Genomic DNA, 24243 nt, shown 5'->3' with positions numbered 1-24243 from the left:
CACCGCCGTTGCACTATCCCATGTCTGAAATGGAGTTAATACCCAATATAGTTATCGACTAGAGTAGTTTTACTTAATTTAGTCATAAATAACTTTTTATACTTAATTTAGTTATCGATTTTGATAATTTTACACAATTTTGTCCATTTAAAAAAAAAATTGTTAGTTGACTATTAAAAACAGAGTCCTAATGGTAATTTATCATCTTTCATCCCATTTGGATGATTCATTCTTCCTCCCCTTATTAAGATCCACACAGAAATGAAAATCTTCGTACCCAAATCAACTTCAACCCACGCATGAATAAATATTTGCCTAACCTTCCTTCCTTAAGGGTTGAAGTTGATTTGAGTACAAAGATTTGCATTTATACGTGAATCTTAATGAGCGGAAGAAGAAGGGATAATCCCCAATGGGATGGAGGATGAGAAATTACCATTTGGACCCTATTTCTAACAATCAACTAACAAAATTTTTAACAAAGGACTGAATTGTGTAAAAAAATCATCTAAGTCGATGGCTAAATTGAGCACACACAAAAAAAATCATTTAGGACTAAATTGAGTAAAACCACTATAGTTGAGGACTATAATGGGTTTAACTCTCTGAAATGTGTTTGGTTCAAACATTGAAATGGTAATGGGAATCAAATACTTAGTAATGATAATGGTAATGAGTTTATGCAAGGGAAGTCACTTTGTTTGGTAATAAATATGAATTAGAACCAAAATAAATAAATAATTAATTAATTTTTAATAAATAAGTATACACACATATATAGGACCCGATTTAGGTGAAAATCACTACTTGGGTGTGAACCTGTAAACTCCTATGCACCATTGAGATTTGAGATTAGGCGATAGAGATATGAGGAGTGGTGCAATGGTACATCCGATGCAGTTGTGCAGTGGTGTAATAGTGCAATGGTGTGGTACAATAGTATAACAAAAGTAGACAAACAAACATGATAATGGCTTAAATATCCATACTAAGGTGTAAAAACCTCCAACCAAACACCACCTGAATTTATTGAATGTTATAGAAGAGATACAGCCCAAACTTCACATGCATATTGAGAAGTTTGCCAGACTACATACATAAAGCTGCAAGTTAAAGGACCAAGTAATTGTAGCAATTATATCTATCCATCAAAACATCTATCATTCCATAAACAACATTAGATTGTATATCCACCCTACAATCTTGTTTCCAGACACTGCCTCAAGCATTTCTTGAACCCATCTTCTTTACTTCCCTTGGAAGACAGGATTTCCAAGGATGAACAAAGCACCAAGACTTCATAGTTCAGATGTTTAAGAACCTCGGGAGCTCTATCATAGTCCTGTCAAATACGAGGAAATTAAAACTCCTATGAACAAGGCGATGTAATGTGCAAAGAGAAGAGCTGAATGGTTTATGCAGAAATCATTTAGCAGCCTCTCTTGATGCAACATCGAGTTATCAACTCACCAAGCGACCAAAAGGAGACGTATCTCTAAAATGAATTAATAATTCTCGAACTGCAATTGACAGCTTTAGAGTTGAATCGAACTTCTTATGTATATATATATATGTACACAAGATCGACTCACCTTTTCAGTTACAACCACAATTGGAGTCACGGCAAACTCAGATTGAAGTTTTTGGAGTCTCTTTCTTATCATTTCAATATCCTAGAGATATTAAGAAACAAATGCTTACTACACGTCTAAGTAAATATGGACCTAAATAAAAACAAATAGAGAGCAAAGGAAGTTGAAACATTATTTGATCCCTAATGTTGAAGACCTATACGCAAATACACGGGGAATGGAAGCCATGAGAAATCACAGAAAGATTAACCTCGGGTAGAAACAAATGGTGGTCTCTGTAGTCGAGTCTATCAACAAGCATTGGCCCCATCTGGAATGAGTAGGCAATCTTTATTAAACTTTTAAACCTGGGGGAGGGAGGTGGAGAAGGAAAGAAAAGAAAATACCTTCTTAATCCTCTGCACAAAGGAATCTGCAGATCCTATGGCAGAGACACATAAGATGATTGCATTAGATATGTCCTTCAAAGATAATTTGCAGGATATGTTTCCGGCTTTCATAAAGTATAGAGGAGCTAATGTGCTGAAGAATATGGGAACCGATTCATTAAATTTCCGAACTGTTGACTCTATAGCTTCAATATCCTGTTCTGATACCTGCATAACGCCATAACTCATTCAGTCACTATTGCTATTCTGCATTTAACTCATCCGATAAACTCGTTTGCTTATGCCCACTACAAACTTAAACAAGCAAATTAAAGGGCATAACTAAAAAATGTTTGTTACCAGGTCTGCATGATGGACTACAACAAAATCTGCTCGGTTAAGTGCTGTAAAAGGTTCTCTTAAAGGTCCAAGCGGGACTAACCGACGGTTGCCCCAGGGCATCATTGCATTCACCATTACAATCTCTATATCACGCCACAAGTTAAGGTGCTGCCTTCCAATTTTGATTACCCAAAAGCATCAAGACACAAACCACATTACTATAAACATCATCCTACGCTATATGCAGAGGCATCAAAAGAAGGTAACGTGAAGTACTTAATTGACCAAGGCATTACTTGTGAGCGAGAAAACAATCACATAAAGAAGTTTAAACTAAAATCAAAGAGAAGTAACTCGAAGAAGATGTTAAAAGATCAACATCCAAACATTAGAAACTAAATTGGAAATGTACAGGAGATCACAAACGAGAAGCAATAGTTTCATCTGCAGACCTGCATACCATCATCTAAGACTGCAGCCCCAATTCGGTCCACACACAAATTAGTACGAGTACTATTGTCTTTAGGATTCATATAACCATGTCTTTGAAAAAAAGTAGCAGCAATTGCAGCCCTATTTGCGCCAACACCTATCTTTACAGGCGTCTCCCGAAGATGCCTCTCAAGCATCTTAACTTCATCTGCACCACCATAGCCCTGCAAACAAATTGTTCATATGAACTCTGCAGCACAGTTCTAGGCAGATCAACTTGTACATCTGGGAACCACACTGCTATTTGGGCACAAATCTATGTCTTTTGTCTATCACAAAAACTCTTTATGATCAACCTTATACAAATCTGTGTGTGTGTACTAGTGCAAAGTGAAGAGTAGTAACCAATATCCAAAGTTCTAAACCAGCAAAACAGTATATATACAGTACATTGAAAGAAAGTTAAGTACCCTAGTAAGAATAAGGGGTGGAATCCCAGAATCAGCCAGCCAACGAGCAAGAAACTCCACCATTGGAGTCTTGCCATTGCCTCCCCAAGTCAAATTCCCGACGCTAATCACAGGTACAGGTAGCCTTACAATTCAAAGCATTCACGTCAATGTTACCAGAAAACAAAAATCCACCCACGGAATATTCATTGGTTTAGAACCAAAAGACCTCTTGTGCTCGGCTGAGGCTGAGAGTTTACCTTTGCTGGCGGAAGAACCCATATCGGTAGAGGCGGTGCCGTAGGGAAACTGCTAGTCGGAAAAAAGATGATGCAAAGGACAGAAATGGGATCAGGGAGAGCTGGAGCGGTGAAAGAGTGGACAGCCTCTTCGAAGGTGGAGTGTAGGCTATTTGGGTCACCAGTCTCGCCAGTTTCTCCATTGAAAACGACCAAGGAAGGCGGAGGAGCTCGTATTGGGCCGTGGAGGGAAAGCGGCCTTGTAAATTGCCAACCATATATTCATTAATTATTGGGAGTTTTTTTTTTTTTTTTTAATATTATTAATTCTGTTACAATGTAGTATTTGTTCATAATTACTTTCTCAATCTACTATAAATAGTCAATATCACTCACTAGGAATTGAACTCATGACCTTCCATTTGGGAGAATCCCTTCCTACAGTATGTCAAATTTTGTAAATATAAGATAGCATTATTCTTACTCAAAAAATTATAACTAGTGACCTAGAAGAAGTTACATAATGGTTGAACTAAAATGAGTACATTTGTAGGAGTTGTAGTGACTCATTTTTTTTAGGGAGCAAAACAAAGCGACGGATGTTGTGTCTTACCTTGTTCGGCTGTTCGCAATGGTACGAAAGGGCTTGAGATCTCGGTGGCACCTTTACAGAATAATACTGTGTTTGACGATAGCATCAGCATTCCTCATATGAGAGTGATGTCCTAAATCTTGTAGTCTTAGACTCTTAGGTGCTCCTTTTACCTATGTATAAAAAGAATGCTAAAAATGTATATTTTTTAAATCAAACAACACATAAAAATATTTATTCAAAAAAAAAAAAAAAAAACATTTGTACACGCTTCAAAGAAAGAGTTTTAATGGGTAAATTAATATAAAGAGTACACTTATTATTTTTAATATAAAAAATATTTAATGGTTACATCAGTGTGAATGGTAGTGTACATATATGTAGATGACAAAGCTGATGCATAGGATACTCATAGCAGTACATACCAGTGTAGTTACTTGTAACAAAAGACGCCCAGAAATAAACACCACTGACAAAGTTAAATCCCACTACGTTAATACGTTATACAACATTACAACACGCATATTTTGTCGTTTTTTTTGGTGGGGGGAAATGCGTGTTTTGTCGTGTTAACCAACCATTTAGATTTTAGACACATATTAAGTCGGCCGTATTGTGCTAAATTAGTCTGTTTATTATGCTAAGCTTAATTTACAATGTTCACTTTGACTATATGCAGATCTTTAGAGTTATTCGTGATTTGTTAAAGCGGGATTGGAGATGCATTATCCGTCGTATACATTGTGAATAAAATTATTGTTGATTTAAGTCATGAGCTTAAGAAATGACGTTTAGTTAGAGAGTCAGAGCTATAATGGATATGTGTGAATGTCAAAAGTCCCTCTCTCTACTATTAAATGAGGTATTTATAGGGGAGGAGAAGATAAACTTACACGTGTCGCGTATGCAACTGGTCAGCTCGGGAGCATTGCCATGATGTCTATGTATTGCAATATTATATTCCTGACCATCCACTAAGTGATGTGCTCGATTCGAAGTCAGGAACTTGGGTCTCAGTTTTTAAGTAGTCTTACGAGGGATGAACGTTCCGACCCTAACAGGTCGGAATTGATCCTGGTATAGGGCGGACGAATCTAACGTTGACCAAGTATTCACTCGATCGTCACATTTAGGTCGAACATAACTCGAAAAAAAATTCATCTCAATGATCCGGCCAAATACCTAACAAGTATACAATATGCCGAAAGAGGTATACTCCAGATATATTTCTTATCAACACCCTCACTAAAATTAATCATTATAATTTATACACCATAAAAAGTATATATATATATATATATATATATATATATATATATATATATATATATATATAATACTTCGTAATAATGATGGTGTGAATCCGAACGGGTCCGGAGGCAGATATGGGCCCCACAACCCAAAAGCTACAAGCAGTAGACCCAATGCCATTCCAATTTAAGTGGAGCCCACTTTTGTCCGAAGTCTACTTTGGGCAGGCTCATCAGCATTTACTAATTACCAGCTTGTTTTCGAATTTCAATTATTTATTCTTTCAAACCACTACAATTTTAAAAAATTAAATTGGCCTTTAAAAGTTTTTTTTTTAATGAATGCTAGTGACTCTATTATAATATAATATTCATTTATAACTATTTTATCAACCTACTAAAGTACAAAGAGTTAATATTGCATCTCAACAAATTGTAAATGAATTCTCTAAGTAAAAATAAATAAATTATAAATTGGTAAAAATATTCAATTAAATAATATTTCAACCTATTTAGCTGGTTATTGCTTCCTAACACATCTTTTTTTAACTTTTACTTTTTTTTTTTTATACTTCTGGTTTGTTTGTTTTTGTTTTTTAAACTATTTTTATTAATCACCAAGAAAACAATAATCAATACTATCGTCAATGACATATAAAATATGGTATTCTTAATATCCTCACACTTCATATCCATCTTCTAAGAAACACAATTTCTTATTCTTTGATGCTTTATGATTATTCGACAAATGTATTACACGTTTCTCAACCTCTAGCATCTCCGACGAATCCTCAGTCTTCACAACTCATCGTGTGATGATCGGCTTAACGTCGTCATTGGAGTTTGGCGGAAAGAAAAATCGCACAGTGGAGATATCCTTAGCCCCAAATTTCGTGTAGATTTAGTGTTTCTTATTTTCAAGATCATCAACCAAAAGAACAAAAAACTTGTCGAGGCCGCGATTCACGTACAAATTCTTGTTATTGTTATTGTCTCTCCTGCGATTCACTCTCTATCTCCTACGAAATGATGGTGGCAACCATGTTCGTTCTAGATAATCATGGTTGTCTTTACAAAAAAAAAAAAAAAAAAAAAAGAATACAAAGAAAAGTAAACAATTAAGTTACATTTAAACGTGTTTTAAGAAAAAGGCTCGTCCGATTTTTTTAATACAATATATATATATTAGATTATTTATATTATGGCATTCATGTCTCACCTTTTTGTGTATATGTTATCAAATTTTAATATAAATCATTATAATTTTATTCATTATTTATACTTCAAAATCACATATGTACCTCAATTAGCTTATGGGTACTGTCAATAATCGTCCATATATATATATATATATATATATATATATATATTGTCATTGATATGATTTGAATTGTGTATTATATGATTGATAGTAAAGTAAAATTTAGACTTATTATAAATTATTAGTTGACCAATTAAACTATGTCTTGATGGATAAATTTTCATTTTATTATTTTAAGCATTTTACCATATAGGCCATTAGGCCTCCCTATAGAAAGTGGAAAATTGAGGTAGCAAACAAGCAGCTGCATCTCACTTTGCTGACTTTCGGCTCCTGCGTGAAAGTTAAGAATTGGTGTCATGTCATTCCTTTTATTTATTTATTTATTTTTTCAATAATTTTAGGCTTGTATTTGGAGTACCCATTATTATTATTATTGTATTAATGTATTTAAACGGGTTTAAATGTGCTCATCCGACTCGTACGTGTGTTGTTGAAATAATCACAGCATATAGACTTGCAAAGTGATATCATAGTTGCTCAACTAATATAATTTGTCACAATAGCAATCATAATAGTGGGTTTTAAGGAATAAAAAAAATATAAATTGGTTTTTAGGGGGGTGGTTGGCTAGATTTTTTTCCTGCAAATATGATTTTTTTGGTGGGGTTCAATTTTGGAAGGAAAGAGGAAAACTTGCGTAGATTTGCACGCGTCGTTGGGCGCGTAATGCCTTTTGTTTTTTTTTTTTTTGTTTTTTTTGTGGTCAAAATTTATTGTTTCCAATTTTTCTCTTCTCATTTGCTTCTCTCCTATACATGGTATGTAAAAAATTCATAAAATCTACAACTATTGAATTTGTTCTTAGCCTTCTTAACCATCACATGCCACGTCAGTTTGGTAAACCAAGTTGAAATAGCTTGTCCCCTCTCTTAAACTACAAATAGATGGTTATGATTCTTCCAAAATAAGAGTTTTAGCTACTCATGGTAGGTTAGTGAGAGTTGACTTATCCACCTCAATTATTCAATAACTCTATTAATTGCACCATATATAACATGTACATCTACAACTATAACAACAACTCTCTTAATTGCACCATATATAACATGTACATCTACGACTATAACAACAACTCTCTTAATTGCACTATATCAGATATACATGTACAACTATAACAACGACTTTTAAATTGTGACATAACTTTTATAATATTTTCATTATAAGTTTTCATTCAACATGTATCAAATCTAAAAATTACATTTTTCTTTTATAAATAGTAATACACTTCTAAACTCAACTAAATTCACAAGAATATTTGATTCTCTAATGGAATTGGCTATTGGCCTTTTCGGCTTGAATCAATCAGTTGTGAATTCTCAGTGTGCTCTTTTGCTGACTGAAATTATAAGACAAACTTTTAAAAAATGCATATTTGAGTAGTAATTGTGAGTTTTTTTTGTTGACTTTTTTCACACCCTCCCAGAGTATATATTCAAATAGTGATTTTGGTTTTAAAAAAGTAAAAAATAAAAAAAAATATGGTAAACAAATATTCACAAATGGGAATCAAACTTTCAAAGCATGACATTGGATATTATTCCAAGATGTTGGCTAACTTGAAGCCAAGTTTATTTATCAACTTTTGGCTTGTTCTACCCCTGACCATCAATTTTCTACATGGGAATAAACAAATATCACGGGCAGATTAACCTTTGGACACGCAAATCCAGCGGGCAACGGGCAGCGGGCAGCCTATTAACGCCGTCTTTGAGCTAGTGACTGGTGACCTAGTGGTCAGTGGTAGAATAATATTTTTTTTTTTTATGATAACAATAAAATTATATATATTTGTCGCTATATATTTTAATTAATTAAGAATAAATCAACAATTTATTTACTTTTTATAGAATCAAAATATGTGACAATAATATTCTTTAATTTTTTCTTTGTTGGGGTTAAGAGTTAAGAAACCTCGATACAGCTCACCCGAGCCTGAGGTTCCGACATAGGTTCGGAACCTGAAAAAAAAAAAGCCAAAACGCACCCTGGAGAAATAATCGAGTAAAAGAGGAGAGAGAATGGGGGGGAGAGAATCTAGAGAGAGACAGGGAGAGGGAGGGTTCTAGAGAGAGAGAGGGTGAGAAAGAAGGAAGGAAGCTCAAAAGGATGGGCCAGATCGTGAGGAAGAAGAAGAAGGGACGCCCGTCGAAGGCAGATCTCGCAGCGCGGCGCAACGCAGCCGTCGAGGATGAGGAGAAGGAAGTCCGGCGGAGCGGCCGGCGGCGAAATGTCAGGTACACTTTCGACATCGACGATTTCCTGGACGAAGAGTATTTTTTGGAGGAGGATGACGAGGACGAGAGCCGGAGGGAAAAGAAGCTCGAGCTCTTGCTCAAGCTCCAGGGTAAGGATAACGATGGCGAGGACGAGTTGACTCCGAGTCGAACTCGGCGCGTGTCTCACGCTCCCGCTGCGTCAGCTTCCTCCTCCGACTACGATGACGACGGGAAACCGTCGAAGAAAAGGAAAATCCACGGCGATGACGAGGAATACGAAGAAAATGACGATGATAACGAAAATGACGACGAGGTACTAACCCTCTGGAATCCGAGCTGAAAAAAACCCAAACTTTGATAGCTGCATATAGTAGAGGAAAGCATTCCCCTAAGCGATTGAGAGAGTGGGAGTCCAGCTCAGCTCAGCTCAATTCACTGAGATTTTCTAATTGGTCCAAACTTCTATATAGCACTGTCCATATGTAAATCTATGTCGGGATTTATAGATATATATATAACTGTCAGGGTCAACTGTCAAAAAGAAATCCCCACAGAATCTATTCACGCTACCCACTTCTCTCTATCTCTCTACAGGCTCACCACAGGGCTCCGTATAATAAAGGATACACACACACACACACATACATACCCGCTGCCTATCTGTCTCTGTCTATCTTGTGCCGCAGTTGGTGATACATGCATTTATTTAGGTGTCTTTGAGGTTAATGTTTCGTGGAACTTTCTACAGGTACGAGAAAGAAAAGCAGAGTCCAGAGGCGTTGAATCTTCTCCAGGGACGCCGTCGGAGCGGCCGGCTGGGGTTCCGTTGCCGGATAAGAAGACGCTAGAATTGATTCTCGACAAGCTTCAGAAGTAGGTGTTGGGAATCTTTTTTGGTTTGGTCATTGAGGGCTGTTATAATGTGCAATTTATTTCGTTATTTTATTGCAGGAAAGATATTTATGGTGTGTATGCGGAACCGGTTGATCCTGAAGAGGTAAGTACGAGGATGCTGAGGTTTACTTTACTTTTTAGATTAGTACTTAGGTTTAGTTTATAATATTGCTGGGTTGGTTGTCTTGCTGCAGCTTCCTGATTACCATGATGTGATTAAACATCCAATGGACTTTGCAACTGTGAGGAACAAACTGAGAAATGGATCGTATGCAAGGTTGGAACTGTTCGAGGTAAATGTCCCATTGTCAACCTGTTTTGGTAAATATTTTTGTTTTCTGCTCTCCGGAGTGAAGAAGAACAATTTGGGGTTGCTAAATTGGTTTTTGTTAAGTTCACTTCATTACTGAAAGTCTGAAATTTTTGCTCGTCTATCGCTTGAATGTGCTTTTTGTGCTTAACTAAAGATTCTGCATTTGTGGTTTCTCCTCCCTTTTGAATATTTTGGAGATTAGTCTATGCATATAATGAGTGGAAGAAACCGGTAGTAGAATTCAATCTTTGTATGGCCTATATTTTTGAATGAAGCATTGAACTGAGAGTGAATTGTAAGTATTGATATGATACTTGAGGTCTATTTTCTGCTACAAATGCATTTTAATTTGCATTATATTCTGAATATTTTCTATTGTTTCAGAGTGATGTCCTTTTGATTTGCTCGAATGCGATGCAATACAATGCACCTGATACAATATACTATAAACAGGTAAGCATTAATTTCCCCTTAATTTTTCCATGTTCTTTTTAAATCTTTTCAGCTCATTATTATGCAATTGTTTTGAATAGGCTCGTTCAATTCAAGAATTAGCTACCAAGAAATTTCAGAAATTACGATCCAGTGCTGAACATACAGAAAAGGACGTCAAGTCAGACCAGAAGCCAAAATCCAGTGCTGTTGTGAAAAAGCTTATAAAGAAGCATATAGGCCGGACGGTGCAGGAACCTGTTGGGTCTGATTTCTCATCTGGTGCAACCCTTGCAAATGCTGGAGGTATACAGAGTGGTTCAAATGCCTGTCCAGGCACCTCTGGTAGACCCGGCAGCATTGATTGGCCTATCGAGGGAAATTCTTTCTTGACTGACAACTTGGACAAGGAAGAATTGCATTCAGGTAGTATGTAAACACCCAAGTTGCTTTGGCAGATTCTATTTCCCTGTGGTTCTGATTTATTCTCTCTGTTTAATGCAATAGGGAAGGGCCCTATTTGTAGATTTGGAAGAAAAGCAGCTCTACAAGATGAGAATCGCCGTGGAACTTTTAACGTATCATCTCAATCTGCCTCAAGTTCAGAATCTGTGTTTTCAACTTTTGAGGGAGAAAGAAAGGATCTGATTCCTGTAAGTAGACTCAATAATTGTTGACTGTTGAATGCACAACGTTATGCTTATTGTCTTTTTTCTTGACTAGGTGGGGCTCTATGCTGATCATTCATATGCTAGGAGCCTGGCTCGTTTTGCTGCTACACTTGGGCCAATTGCCTGGGAATTTGCGTCGAGGAGGATTGAGCAAGCACTGCCTCCTGCGTTCAAATTTGGTCGCGGATGGATCGGGGAATATGAACCACTTCCAACCCCAGTGTTGATGCTCAAGAACTATACTCTGAAGGAACCCTCTTTTCTGGCCAAATTTAGGCAGAAAATTGATGTTGACAAGGAGGATAAGATGGAACCCAAGAAGAATCTGGTTTCTGTGAAGGATAACCCTGTCACAAGGCCCACCATTGAAGGGAAACAGCACTATGTTGGTTCAGCTGGATCAAAACCTACAGCAAATAATACCAATATCTCAAATACTGCTAAGGAGCAGCATAATGGTGATGCTAACATTGAAAGCAAACCATTTTTCCTTTGTGCTTCTGGAAACAAACCTCTTAATTCTGCTAGTCCCAAATACCATGCTCAAAATTTTCACTCCCAAAATTTCATTGAATCTGAGAAGAAGCTTTTGAAGCATGATGAATTAAATGCTCAACCACTAGCTACCAACCGAAGCAGTGCTGAACAAAGTAAGGTAACAAGTAACATTGTAGTTCCTAGTCCAAGGTCAGTCAAGATGGCTCCAAATAACAGAAATCCGTTGTCTTCTGTGTGTTCTGAACAACTGAATATCAATGGTTTTTCTGCCGGGGGACTGCCTAACGCAATGGGTTTGAGTAATGGTAATGGGGCTGCTGGTGTTTCTGCTGGTGGTTTTGCTAATAGTGGGAACAAGGCTGCAACTTTATTTCCTCGTGGACAAGAGCAGGGCCTTGGTAATCCTGTCCACATGATGAGGATGCCATCTGAGAAGTCTCAAAACCAACAACATAAGTCTTCACAGCAATCCAGAGTTGATTCATCTCCAGTTTCCCCTGCTACTCCTACGCGAAGAGGAGATGATTCGAACAATGCTGCTGCAGCTGCTGCTCGTGCATGGATGTCGATAGGGGCAGGAGGTTTTAAACAGGCTAGTGACAACACAGGCACCAACAACAGTCAAATATCTGCTGAATCCTTATATAATCCCTCCCGTGATCACCAACCACAGAATTTACAATATCGCGGAGAATTTCCTGCATCTGGGATGCATTTCCAGCCTGGTAAGGGCAGTTTTCCCTTCAACGCCTTTGTGCCCCCCCATATGTCTAGAGCAGGAATCGAAGCTCAGATACCAAACCGACCAATGGTTTTCCCACAATTAGTAGCTGCCGACTTGTCTAGATTCCAGGTGCCTTCTCCTCGGCAGAATCTCAATACACCTGCTCAGCCAAGACCAAAACAGGAATCACTTCCTCCTGACTTGAACATTAGTTTTCAGTCTTCTGGGTCTCCCGGCAGACCATCTTCGGGTGTTTTGGTCGATTCTCAGCAGCCAGACCTTGCCTTGCAACTGTGAGTTTTGAAGATGGGATTACTGTGATGATGCCAATTCTACAGTTTGGCCATTTGAAGTGATCTGAAGCTCCATCTTTTCCATGAATCAACAGCAGTTTGTACTTAATCCATGCCGGGCATTCCATTTCTCCTGTTTGCTGTTCTTTCACGACACACCATATTGTGTAAAGGTATGCCCAAGCTTATCGGAAAAAAACATTTCGGTATTAGTCAACAGGCCACCTCTTCTAAAAAGGATTGCACCCCAATCACAAGATAACGCTGCCCTTCTCGAAATCTAGTAGGATAACCAAGTTTCAGGGAGAAATGTTGTAATAATATTGTAGCTGTGTAGGACTGTAGGTCATTATCTGGTCACCCACAAATGGAATTAGCATTCTTGTACATTGATCAAAGGAAGATTGCTTTCAGATTCGCTTTTTTCATGCCCCATGCAATCACATTTCCTTTCTCGTACTTGTGTATTCTCACCATTTGATTTTTTCCCCCAAAATTGAAAGGAAATTATATTACAGATCTACGAATCCTGACATAGGTTGCAACCCGAGAGTAATAAATATACATCTTTTTCATCAAATTTGTGACCTGTTAATCTGTTATTGATCACAAGTTTATGACACTTAATCATGAGACTTTTGGCCCTATGCTAATTCTGAAACCGACTGCATATAATGCACCGGGAGCCTAATATCTACACATCTTTTAACTATACGCAAATAAACCTAATTACCTTGAATTTCTCAATTTTTGCCTCTGTTTTTGAGTCTCCTCGCCATTGGAATTGCCAGACAAAATGAAATTGGAAGCTTTCGCTTTGGCCTTTGCTTCTCCGTGATTGAATTACGGCGAAACCTTTGCTTCTCCGTGATTGAATTACGGCGAACACAAGCGTCGCCGTCGCAGATAATTCGGTTTGATCTAGCCGGTCCCGGTCTGGAACGGGTCCAGAAATCGAAGCAGGCCATGGAGAAGGGAAGATACTTTCGTCTTGGCTCTGAGGCTTTATAGTTACATTTTGTTCTTGTCATCCTTTATATAATACCAAATATTCTTACATCCCGCGTTTAATTCGCGACGGTCAAAAACAAATAGAGGCATTTTTGTAATATATTTTTGGTTTATATTTCGTTCAAGATCAATTTTTGCCTTTCATTTGAGCGAGGAGGAAAATTCACAGTACAGGATAAAATCTCACTTTGTAATTCTAATTGGCGAAGGAGAAGTAAACCAATCTAGATTATCCATAATTGACTGGCCTTAAATCAAGAAAGGCTTATAGGCTGCCCCTGTTGAATCAATTTGACTGGATTAACAATTTTTGCTATTTTTAGTTGTATAGCCCATGATCTAAGCTAGCACTGACACAACAGATTAAATCTCTGTACATACAAAACCTGATATAAGAGCTATCAAGTTGAAGCAGACATGTGACGAATCGAAAAAATCTGACCGAGACTTGACTGAATTAATCGAAAAGTTTAGCATTTCGGTTCTTCCTCGAGTTCTTTGGAGGGATCAGAGGGGAAATCATATCTGCTGAAGACTCTGAATGCTGAGATTGCAGCTAACACAATGAAGCAACAGAGGGCAATAGCAAGGAGAACAAAAACCAGCTTCAATCTGTCACAGAACTTCCCATAAGAAGTGCAGGCTTCACTCCATGTCACCCCTTGATCACCATGATAGACCAAATAAAGAATCTCTGCTAATGCACTCATTGATGTTACCAGCAAGTATGCTATAACCTGTGTATATTAACCATACAAAGAAACCACTTTCAACTAAGAGACAAATTGTTCAAGTAGGAAGGGTCTCAATCCTTAAGTATAAGGTCAAAAGTTCAAACCCATGCCCTAAACAGAGTCGACAAAATGTCGGATCTATTAGTCTTATCAAATACTTAAGTAGTATGCAAGAAAATTAAAAGAATGTGACCAAAAGGTGTTGGTTCAAGTATAACCCATGTATGAGACTAGATTTGTTTTTTTGAGTTCTACTGACACTGTTACAATGTAGTATCTGTTTATAGTTACTTGAGTCAATACGGCCTCCACTAGGGCTCAAACTCATAACCTCCCATTAGACCACAAGATCGTTGGCTTAATATGAAAAAGAAACTAAGAGAAAATGTGGGATTTGCTCAAAAAGTTTACTTGATCAACCAAACTTTCCCCACCCACCCACCCCCAATGTCCTATCTATGTCACACCATTGAAACTTTGGAAGCACTATGGTGGATGATATTGTAGCATAAAGAGTAATTTGAGTAGATAATGAGAAAAAGCAAGCAAGAGATGGCCAATCAACAGAATCCGACAAGAATAAAAGACAGGAAAAAACCTGGTCAGAAACAAAGAAGAACCATGGTTTAGACACCAGACTTGTGACCCACAAGGCCACAGCAGTAAAAAGGGCATATCCACAAGATGCAGCACTAACAGCAACCGTATACCTTTCACAAGAGAGAGAAATCCCATCACAATTCACAAACAAACAACCAGAAAGAGAGAGAGAGAGAGAGAGAGAGAGAGAGATGAGAGATTTATGAGCTTACTGGAGACCCTTGAAGTCAGTGAAACTGAGCAGCACTCCATAGTCGCTATTACTCTGCTGGTTACTGATAGTCAGCCATATGGATGCAACAGTGACAGGAATGACAAAAAACCTCAAACAAAAATCCAAGATTTTGAGGTTGCAACCTCCATCTCTCAGAAACCCCATATCTCCAAATCCCCAATCACTTACAAGAATATTGCAGAACCTCCTGGGCTGGGTGGGTGGGGAAGAAGAGAACAAACCTCTGATCTCTATATATACTAATGCCCTTTCTGTACACTCTTCCAAATGCCCTACTGGGAGCCTGCCAGGTTTCTCATTGAATTTGCATTAGTGGGAAGAAAGAGAAGGAGTGGAACACCCTTTTTCAGAAGAGGAATCATGTGAAATCAGTTGGTGAGAGGAGGAGAAGGGAGAGTGATGAAGGTGGTTGGTCCAATATATAATGATGTTATCATTTTCGTCTACCCATACCAGCAAAAACATTGAAATCCACTCCCCTCCAAAACCTTTCCTTTTCCCATTTTCATTTTTGCCACAAAAAGTTCAACCCAATGGTCCGAAAGAATATTTGGGAGGATGTAAATCATGATAACTTGGTTAAATTCAGAGACTAGACCTTTGTTACACCTATCATTTTTAAGAGGTTGATCCCGCACTGTCGTAAAATTTGATCCGGATCATTGTTCCCAAACTTCACAATGTGATCAATTGAACTGCGAATGTGAACACCTTTTTCCATTTTTAATTCACACCTAAAGAAAAGAAATTAGCTTTCCTACTCCACTACTCTATCTATCCGCATTCGTCCTTCCTTATCATTTACTCCAAGAAATGACACTTACAGATTCCATGCTGTTTATATCAATTTCTTTTTCTAATTTTATATTATGTTTATAAAGTACAGTCTAATTTTTGTAATTATTTTAAAGGGTTACCAACACAAATTGCGGGGGAGAAAAAGATGTTTAGAGTTAGGAAAATCATTTACTTCTACTTTTTGTAGAAGCTAAGTCAGAAGAATTGAATGCATTAGCTGTTTTAATTTGCTTTGGGCACTCGTTACAACTTACAAGTTTCACTAACCCTCCAATCACACACAAGTTTAATGTTTCTAATCATGCTTTTTAATTTGCTAAATGCTCTTCTTGAATTCTACAAACAACTGACTTTATCTCCTAAATGTGTTTTTTTTTTTTTTTTGACAATTAAAATTTTTATGATATCTAATATTGAGTGTTGCAAGAGCACAATATTATGAAATGACCGGAGTCCACTGTGCATTATGAACCCGATTCAAAATGACATTCAAATAATGTGTTTGCAGTTAATATGTTATGTGCTTGTAAATAAATTAAAGACACATAATAAGTTACATTTAGGGAAGCACATACACATAATTTTTAGATCAGGATCCACGTCCACATTGCAAGGTGGACCTTAGTCTATAGTATAACAATTCAATCATTATTGTATGGACCATACTATCAAATAATGTACATTTAGTACACAAATAATGTAATTTTAGTATATTAAAAATATACATTATATTTTATATAATGTATATTCAATACACGAATAATGTACTTTTTGTTATGATTTACATAGTACTGTGTGAATCTTTCACACAATAATTTTGCCATACCAAATTACCAATTGATCCAGACCCGATCCATACATCAGGCCCAATATTACAATGATATAGCAAGCAGCCCAAAGACTAAGTAGAAAACTGCTTGGTTAAGTCGAAAGGCCCACATGAATGGTTAAAGCCCAATTTAAGAAAGCAAATGGGCCCAACTGCCCCATCAACGAGAAAATTAATCATGTGGAGCTGGCCATTGGATGTGGAAGTCAATCAAGAGAAAACAAAGTTGAGTTTCGCATATCAATAATAATACCAAATACAATCTTATATAGTATATTTAATTGTATCAAATAGTAGTGCTATACAATCTTATATGGTATACATAATTGTATCAATTAATAGTACTATATTGGTGTTCATAGTATCAATATAACAAAAAATAGTATACACGTATTGTACATGATATTATCGGTACCGATATCGATCGGTACGGTAGACTTTTCTTAAATACTATTTCTAAATAAAATTTTTGATATTTTTGTATAGTCGTATATTCTTGTACCGTCATCTCATGAATTATTTAATAAACTTTATTTTTAAAAGTAGGATAAATGCACTTTTAAAAAAATTAATTGCAAGTGATCAAGCCTAGTGGGCATACAAGCATGATGGCAATAGCTTTGTACTGTGGATGAAAATTATATATACGAAATAGGGGTTCAGCTGTCATCATGACAGTGAAAGCAAATCAATAAAAATAATGAAACGAATATATTATTATAATTATTATTATTATTTTTTGGAGTAACTATAAAATCTATAATTATAATTGACAAATTAAGTAAAAGAGGTAAATTACATTAAGAAGACCATGTACAACAATTCTGCTAGGAGAGCATTGGTTGGTATGAAAATCGTTCAGTTGTTTTTTACCTATTTCAAATTTAACCAACTTTATATATGTAATACCAATGAACTAATTTTATATTAGAATCCAGACACGATTGGCCCTAGATACTAAGAAACAAGTTGTAGCATTCTTGGAATAAAACAAAAAGTATATGTAATACTTGTTTTGCGGCATAGCAAAGTTGAAGAAGTTGGTGGTACATCATTTTCAGCTCTCACATTGTTTTATTCTGTGATTCCTCTACAAAACATCTCTCTCTCTGTATATATGGCCCTGTCTTTCTCTCCAAAATCTGGTCATAAACTTCCGGCTTTTCATTATTAATTATCACTGCTGCATCAGGCCTTGATATGCCCCTTTCAACTACCATATATATATATATATATATAAATTAAGAATTTTTTTTAGTACTACTGACTCTGATTTATTACAATGTAATATATATATTAATACATACTTTTTTAACGGGTTTTAAAGACTGTAAAATTTGTATCACTTTTTCATTTTTATAATTATGGAGTACTTTTTTAAAAAATTCGTGAGTATTGTTGGTCCTTGGTTTTTGATTTATTTTTGAAATGAAAAATTACTTTAAAATTAAAAAAATACAATGGATGGCATTCCAAGATTTACAAGACAACAGTTTATGTACATTCAAGAAGCTAATTAAGGGATATTTTATCACCCCATACTACTACCAACCCTACAAGCTAATATAAGAAAATTATCATATCCAAAAGACAAACTTGAGAGCTTTTGATGATGAAAATTAAAGGAGCAACAACACTACATACATGGGATTTGCATTAAACAAACACCACATTTCACTTCAACACTACTATTATATTCAAAACATCATGGAAGGGTAATGCATGATGTTTTGATGCGATCCGATGTTTTGATACGACTAATCATGTTCGTGACAGACTGACAATTATTCAAGAAAACCGGTTCGGGTCAGCACGGCATTTCTAACTCGGCTTATGTCCCTTCCTTTCAGTGTCCTTCCAACGCCTTCACACACCGAGAAAGAGGATATCTGACTCCTCGCATACTTCCTCGCAAGCCATTCGTGCGGCGGCATCATTTCTCCGCCATTTACATCGTCTTCGTCCCCGTCACTTTCCCAGCTACTCCTCAAAAAACCATCGCCGGCGGCGGCGGCGGCGCCGTAGATTTTTGACCAGTCAGGTATGTTGACAGGCGCTGATGAGTGTTGTTGATGGGCCATTTTGGGTTCTCTGTTGTTGGACCTTGGGATCATTTTGGCGGCCGTGGATATGCGCCGCCGGGTCGTGGACGACGGCGATGACTCATCGTCAGCTTCTCCGCCGCCGAAAACCCCCCAGATTTCTTCTTCTTGAAGCTCTTCTTTCCTGAACGACGTCCACCCACTGCCACCTTTCCTGAACGACATCTCCGGCCTGCACAAATCATGTCTACGTATCAGATTCAATTCAGATCAATTTACAACCAAAAAAGACTTAAAACTCGACCAAGACTGACCAGAATCTTCTTCTTCTTCTTCCTAGGAAATATCAAAAACCCTGATACAGATAACTCTCTACTGCAGATCGGTCAGAAGATACTCCAAAGATGTTCAGCTTTTAATGTTCAACTCTGTTTGTGATTATCTTTAACCTTTTGCAGAGAGTTTAATTTGTTGATGGTGGCCTGGGATTATCTTATCTGATCTGATCTTATGGAGGCGCAGAGAGAAAAAAGTGGAACAATGAGCAATCAACAGAGACAGAAGAAAAGAAAAATCACACTTTTGTATATATGTACCTAGTCACCTACACTTCTCCTAAATAAATTATAGCCAGGCCTCTACGAGTCTACGTATATAGGCTATTAGTAAACTTTTTATTTTATTATTTTTGATACATTAAGTTTTTCAGTGTAATAATTTGTTTTTGAGTACTATTGACTCTATTATAATGTAATATCTGTTATAAAGAGTCAATACGGTCTCCACAGAGGATCGAACCCATGACATCCTATTTGAAAGAGTCACTAGACTACATTTAGATTTTCAAAATTCTTGTCCAATAGTCTTGGGAGGAGGTAAATTGCAACTCGCAAGTTGCATGGTCAGTCTCTAAGTTCTCACATTTTGTTGAGTTGACCGTGCACTCCGTGTATAAGAGGTATTCATCATCTCTAGTCGGTCAAAATTCTCTAGTGACCCACAAATTCCTAGTAAAATTTGAATTATTACATTATTGTTGTAGCAATGTTTTAGGGTGATTTGTTGAATATTAGTTTTGAAATCAATATTATATATAGTATTGTTGTTTAAACAAATTTGAAGCACAAACTAACCTATTTGGGTGGCGTGTCTAGTTGGTGAAATGACAATTAGAAAAATGACTTGTGAGAAATAATTAAAAGTGGGGCATGTGGTGTATGTAGGGGCAGTAGAGATGAATATGATTGATTAATATTCAATGAACATGAAGCATAATTGAGTAAGGTTAAAGTATATATGAATGTAATGTATTGATATAAAAACAAAGGTAAGTTGTGGGCTCGAAAAGTGTCGGTAGGGACTAGGGATAGAAGTAATTCACATAAGTAATGTGTACGAGTTTTAGCTCGTCAATTATGGTAACATAGGTAATTAATTTATCTCTTTGTATTTTTTACTGACTAAGGTTATATGATGAGTTTCACTTAAAATGCACTTAAATTATATTGCAAAAGTTTTTCATTATGTATGCATATGAAATCCAATACAAAATCAAAATCTTTAGGGGGCGTTTGGTTCAGGTTATATAACATAACTAAGGGAATGTGACATTCCAAAGCTCACATTCCGGTGTTTGGTTCATATTATTTTAGGGAATCTAACATTCCCAAGGAATGTCACATTCCCTCCACATAGGATTTTGAAGGGAATGTGATTCCCTTCAAAATCTCAGGTAATGTAAGATAACCTTGGTTATGTTAGTTTATTTTATATATATAATTAATTATTTTTGTAATTATATATTTTTTTTATTTTTATTATGTTATGTTAGCATATAAAATAATTTTGTTTCTCAAGTTTAAGATTTTAGTTAATAGTTTAAAATCATGTAATTATATATGATACCGTTATCTTATTTATTTATTTTAATTTTTAAATTTATTAAAATATATGAAAATATGTTAAGGATATTATAGTGTGTATAAAAGATAACCTCAAACCAAACATGATTATATTACATACCCCAATTTTAACCAAACACAGGAATCTAACATTCCCAGTAATCTAACATTCCCAACAATCTAACATTCCCTAAGGTAATCTGACATTCCGTGAACCAAACGACCCCTTAATGTTCGTGACAAGAATTAAACTCCTATTTTTTAATTAAAACTGCCGATAATCACCCGATTCACTGATGTTGCTTTGATACCAAATAATACAAATTCAAGTCCGAACTATGCATGTACATACTACGAGAACTAGTTTATAAATATAAATTTAGTTTAAGTCTTATATTTTGGTAGTACGCATCATCTATTCATCTTATAAACACTTGATAGATTTGACAAAAAGTATTTAAATCAAGGGGAATTGAAACAAATTGTTTATGTTTATGTCATCTTTCAATAGATGTTTCCTAGAAATTTTCTCAAATAGATCTTTTAATGTATAATTAGGCTTTTAAAAAACCTTATCTGCACCTCTGTTAGTGGTGCTTAAGTGCGATGCAGCTGTACATTTGTTTGTCTTTTATGTTTAATAGTTAATACCACCTCATGCGCTATACACAAATTTTCAATGAACATTTACCGCAATACAACCGGTAGAATTTCCTTACCCGATTCTCTCCCCATTCTTACTTCCATAGGTTTCAAGATTCTAAATTCGATCCCTGTACAAATTTAATCTTTTCAATTTGAGTTGAGTAATTATGGGTAATCTACATCAATTTATTTTTTTTTTGATCATTTGTCAATTGAGGCTATATTTGGAAAACCTAACTGAAAAGGTAGCCGAAAGCTGAAAAACTATAAATGACAAAGATGAAAATAAAGTTAAGAAACTTTTAACTTATTTTGAAACGCTACTTTAGGTAGCGTTCCAAAATAAATTTTAATTTTATTTTAAGCTATGAACTTATTTTGAGAACATTACCAAACAAAACTTATAACTTATTAGTAGCTTAAAATAAATTATAAGCTCTGCAGAGCCTGAAGATACAAGCTTAGTTTCACCTAAAGTATATTTCGAATAGCATGCACTACGAACTTCCTTCTGCATACAAATCTTCTCCCTCCCCTCTTACTTTAATTTGACTAATAATCATCTAATCTTTTAACTTTTCTAGAAACACATGTATACAAACTCAATAAAGGTTAAACTATATGACTCATCAGATAAGAAAAACTCATCACCTAATGTGTTCCATTTTGATTGGTGAATAGGGAGGGAAGGGTCTTTGCCCCATCTCTTTTCCATGACACAAAGCTTGTTAGCTAGGTATGAATCTTGCTTGGGTTTGGCCGCAAATCATTTTCTAAGACAATAATATATAATACTAATTAACAATTATGAACTTTAATTATTTGTGCATCAGTGCATGCATGGCTGCATGCTCTACACACTAGTAAATTTACAAAATGTAATCACGTGATAAACAAGGTGACAACATCTATTGAAAATTGTAAGATGATATTGTATGCGTTGGTCGATTTAGATGTTAAGATTTGATTGTGACATGGGACCTTAGGAGACCCATTTTATTGGAAAAGTCTTGACCTAAGTAGGGTGTTTATTTTTATTAATGTGGTGTTAGTCCAACAAGAATAATGAGAATCTATTGAGCTAATAAAAGAAGGAAAGATGGAACAAAATAAACAAAGGAGGTGCTGCCAAGGATATTGAACCCATAACCTCCCACTTAACAACAGAATTGTGGCGGCAAAGAATGGATATCTTCAATGCGAGTTGGACCCGGGACTTGCGGAAACTCTCGCTTGCAAAGATGTTTTATCTTAGATTTATAGTTTGAGGTTGACTCGAGGTCTTGTGAAAACTAATTGCTTGACTTTAGAGTAGGCTATTACAACAAAGCATTTTGGTTTAACGTATAGAGATGTTATTGTTAGAGATTGTGTTTCCCTTATGAATAATTTGAATCTGTTAAGATCGCTTAGGTTAGACGCTCCGCTAATTCGGTGGCTCATGCTATTGTCGTTAGAGCATCAGGTTACAGTTCTGAGCAGTGCGTGGACTGAGGTACCCCTTATTGTTGATGCTTTGATTGTATATTAATAGTATTTTTCTGAGTTCCTTAAAAAAAGATATATGTATAATATTACTTTTTTATATCAATTAGACTACAATGAATTATCTTTCCTTTCCATACATATTATCTCTTTTTCCCTTCACTTTGTGATAAATGACCACAATGAGTCAATAAAGTATTTTTCTTTTATTTGATTTATTGGGATGCCTACAATAACTAGTAAAGTCCCGTATATCAGTAAATAATTTTTACAATAAGTTGAATTACTTTATAATTATTAAATCAACTGTGTTATTAACTCAATTGGAGTTACCAATTAAGTCATCACACTATATTATAATATGATATGGTATGGTATGGTATCAAGTTGTTAGCATCTAGAGACAATTGTCTTAAAAACACTATTGAACAGGCACAAGTATTTGTAAAATGAATTTTTTTTTTTTTGAAAACTAAAGAACTTTCACCATTAAAACAAATGTTCAATACAATCAGAAATAGTATTAAGCCAAATTAAAAAATCAGAATTAGAACGAGCTGCAATGAAGTGTTTTTCAATTTTCAAGTTAGTATGCAAAATATATAGAAAATACATACAGCCAGCATGCAATGAATCTGCCTCGTACGTTTTCAGACAAATCAGAAGAATGATGGCGACAGTAGTGGACAGAGGTAGATTTTGCAGCTGGCCTGCCTGTCGTTAAGTTACTTCAAATTGAAGATCATCGAGGAATTCAACTCTCACTTGTCTTCGTTGAAAACGAGCGTTAGTAGGGAATCTTATCATAGTATCTTTGGCAGTTTTTAACAGTACAATAAAGGGTGGTAGATCCATTTGTACGGTACAAAAGCCGATATTCCTTTGACTGTTGCCCCCGCTGTCCCTCATCCAACGGCTGGTACTTCGCAGTCAAACACACTTGTCAAAAACGTGCTTTTTTATCCCCACTAGGTGCACCCACCGTACGTTACCCAGGAACAGAATATTTCTGTTGAGGGGACGAACAAGTAGAGACGAATTCAGAAAATTTGGTCTAAAGACGAAATATTAAAATAAAAGAGATAATTTAAAAAAAAATTTATATAAGAAATATAATTGTAAATATTGTTAGATATGAGCGAAAAATAAAACACATTGAAACTTTATAAAAATATTCATAACAAAATATGAAACATAATTAATATGATAAAATAATTTGAATAGAAAACACATTATAAATTACACATCTTATTATTAATATAAAAGAATGTTATATATATATATATATATATATATATATATTTGTGTGAGTATTAAATATTAAAAGTATTAAA

At 35.7% G+C, this 24243-nt stretch overlaps 4 protein-coding genes and 1 long non-coding RNA gene across 7 annotated transcripts; 2 read left to right on the top strand and 3 right to left on the bottom strand.

The window, feature by feature from the left end:
- Positions 1 to 975: 975 nt before the first annotated feature.
- LOC109178148 (probable tetraacyldisaccharide 4'-kinase, mitochondrial) lies at positions 976 to 3686 on the bottom strand. Its single transcript, XM_019327713.1, has 8 exons — positions 3444 to 3686; positions 3205 to 3328; positions 2755 to 2958; positions 2321 to 2470; positions 1979 to 2188; positions 1843 to 1902; positions 1593 to 1673; positions 976 to 1342 (listed from the first exon to the last, which is right to left on the bottom strand). Exons 1-8 carry the CDS (start codon positions 3623 to 3625, stop codon positions 1196 to 1198), a joined length of 1158 nt encoding a protein of 385 aa, XP_019183258.1. The 5' UTR covers positions 3626 to 3686; the 3' UTR covers positions 976 to 1195.
- A 4907-nt stretch (positions 3687 to 8593) lies between these two features.
- On the top strand, positions 8594 to 13088 carry LOC109178145 (bromodomain-containing protein DDB_G0270170). 2 transcript variants are annotated; one of them, XM_019327707.1, is made up of 8 exons: positions 8594 to 9117; positions 9553 to 9677; positions 9756 to 9801; positions 9893 to 9991; positions 10396 to 10464; positions 10545 to 10870; positions 10943 to 11096; positions 11167 to 13088. In XM_019327707.1, exons 1-8 carry the CDS (start codon positions 8695 to 8697, stop codon positions 12631 to 12633), a joined length of 2709 nt encoding a protein of 902 aa, XP_019183252.1. In that variant the 5' UTR covers positions 8594 to 8694; the 3' UTR covers positions 12634 to 13088. The 2 variants fall into 2 exon arrangements, with proteins under 2 accessions (XP_019183252.1, XP_019183253.1); XM_019327708.1 differs by having other exon boundaries at positions 8595 to 9117; positions 10545 to 10869; positions 10951 to 11096.
- A 752-nt stretch (positions 13089 to 13840) lies between these two features.
- On the bottom strand, positions 13841 to 15633 carry LOC109178151 (CASP-like protein 2D1). Its single transcript, XM_019327716.1, has 3 exons — positions 15187 to 15633; positions 14973 to 15084; positions 13841 to 14377 (listed from the first exon to the last, which is right to left on the bottom strand). Exons 1-3 carry the CDS (start codon positions 15351 to 15353, stop codon positions 14111 to 14113), a joined length of 546 nt encoding a protein of 181 aa, XP_019183261.1. The 5' UTR covers positions 15354 to 15633; the 3' UTR covers positions 13841 to 14110.
- A 2774-nt stretch (positions 15634 to 18407) lies between these two features.
- Positions 18408 to 19285, bottom strand: LOC109178152. 2 transcript variants are annotated; one of them, XM_019327718.1, is made up of 2 exons: positions 19193 to 19285; positions 18408 to 19110 (listed from the first exon to the last, which is right to left on the bottom strand). In XM_019327718.1, the coding sequence occupies exon 2, from the start codon at positions 19101 to 19103 to the stop codon at positions 18621 to 18623; it is 483 nt and encodes a 160-aa protein (XP_019183263.1). In that variant the 5' UTR covers positions 19104 to 19110; positions 19193 to 19285; the 3' UTR covers positions 18408 to 18620. The 2 variants fall into 2 exon arrangements, with proteins under 2 accessions (XP_019183263.1, XP_019183262.1); XM_019327717.1 differs by having other exon boundaries at positions 18408 to 19107; positions 19192 to 19279.
- Positions 19029 to 19403, top strand: LOC109178154. Its single transcript, XR_002053667.1, has 2 exons — positions 19029 to 19123; positions 19196 to 19403. It is a non-coding gene; the product is annotated as an uncharacterized LOC109178154 (long non-coding RNA).
- Positions 19404 to 24243: the final 4840 nt, after the last annotated feature.

Source organism: Ipomoea nil, unplaced genomic scaffold (assembly GCF_001879475.1).
Source record: "Ipomoea nil cultivar Tokyo-kokei standard unplaced genomic scaffold, Asagao_1.1 scaffold0813, whole genome shotgun sequence".
Classification (NCBI taxonomy): Eukaryota; Viridiplantae; Streptophyta; class Magnoliopsida; order Solanales; family Convolvulaceae; genus Ipomoea; species Ipomoea nil.
Note: the sequence above shows the minus strand (reverse complement) of the source record. Positions and strands in the feature narration are given on the sequence as shown.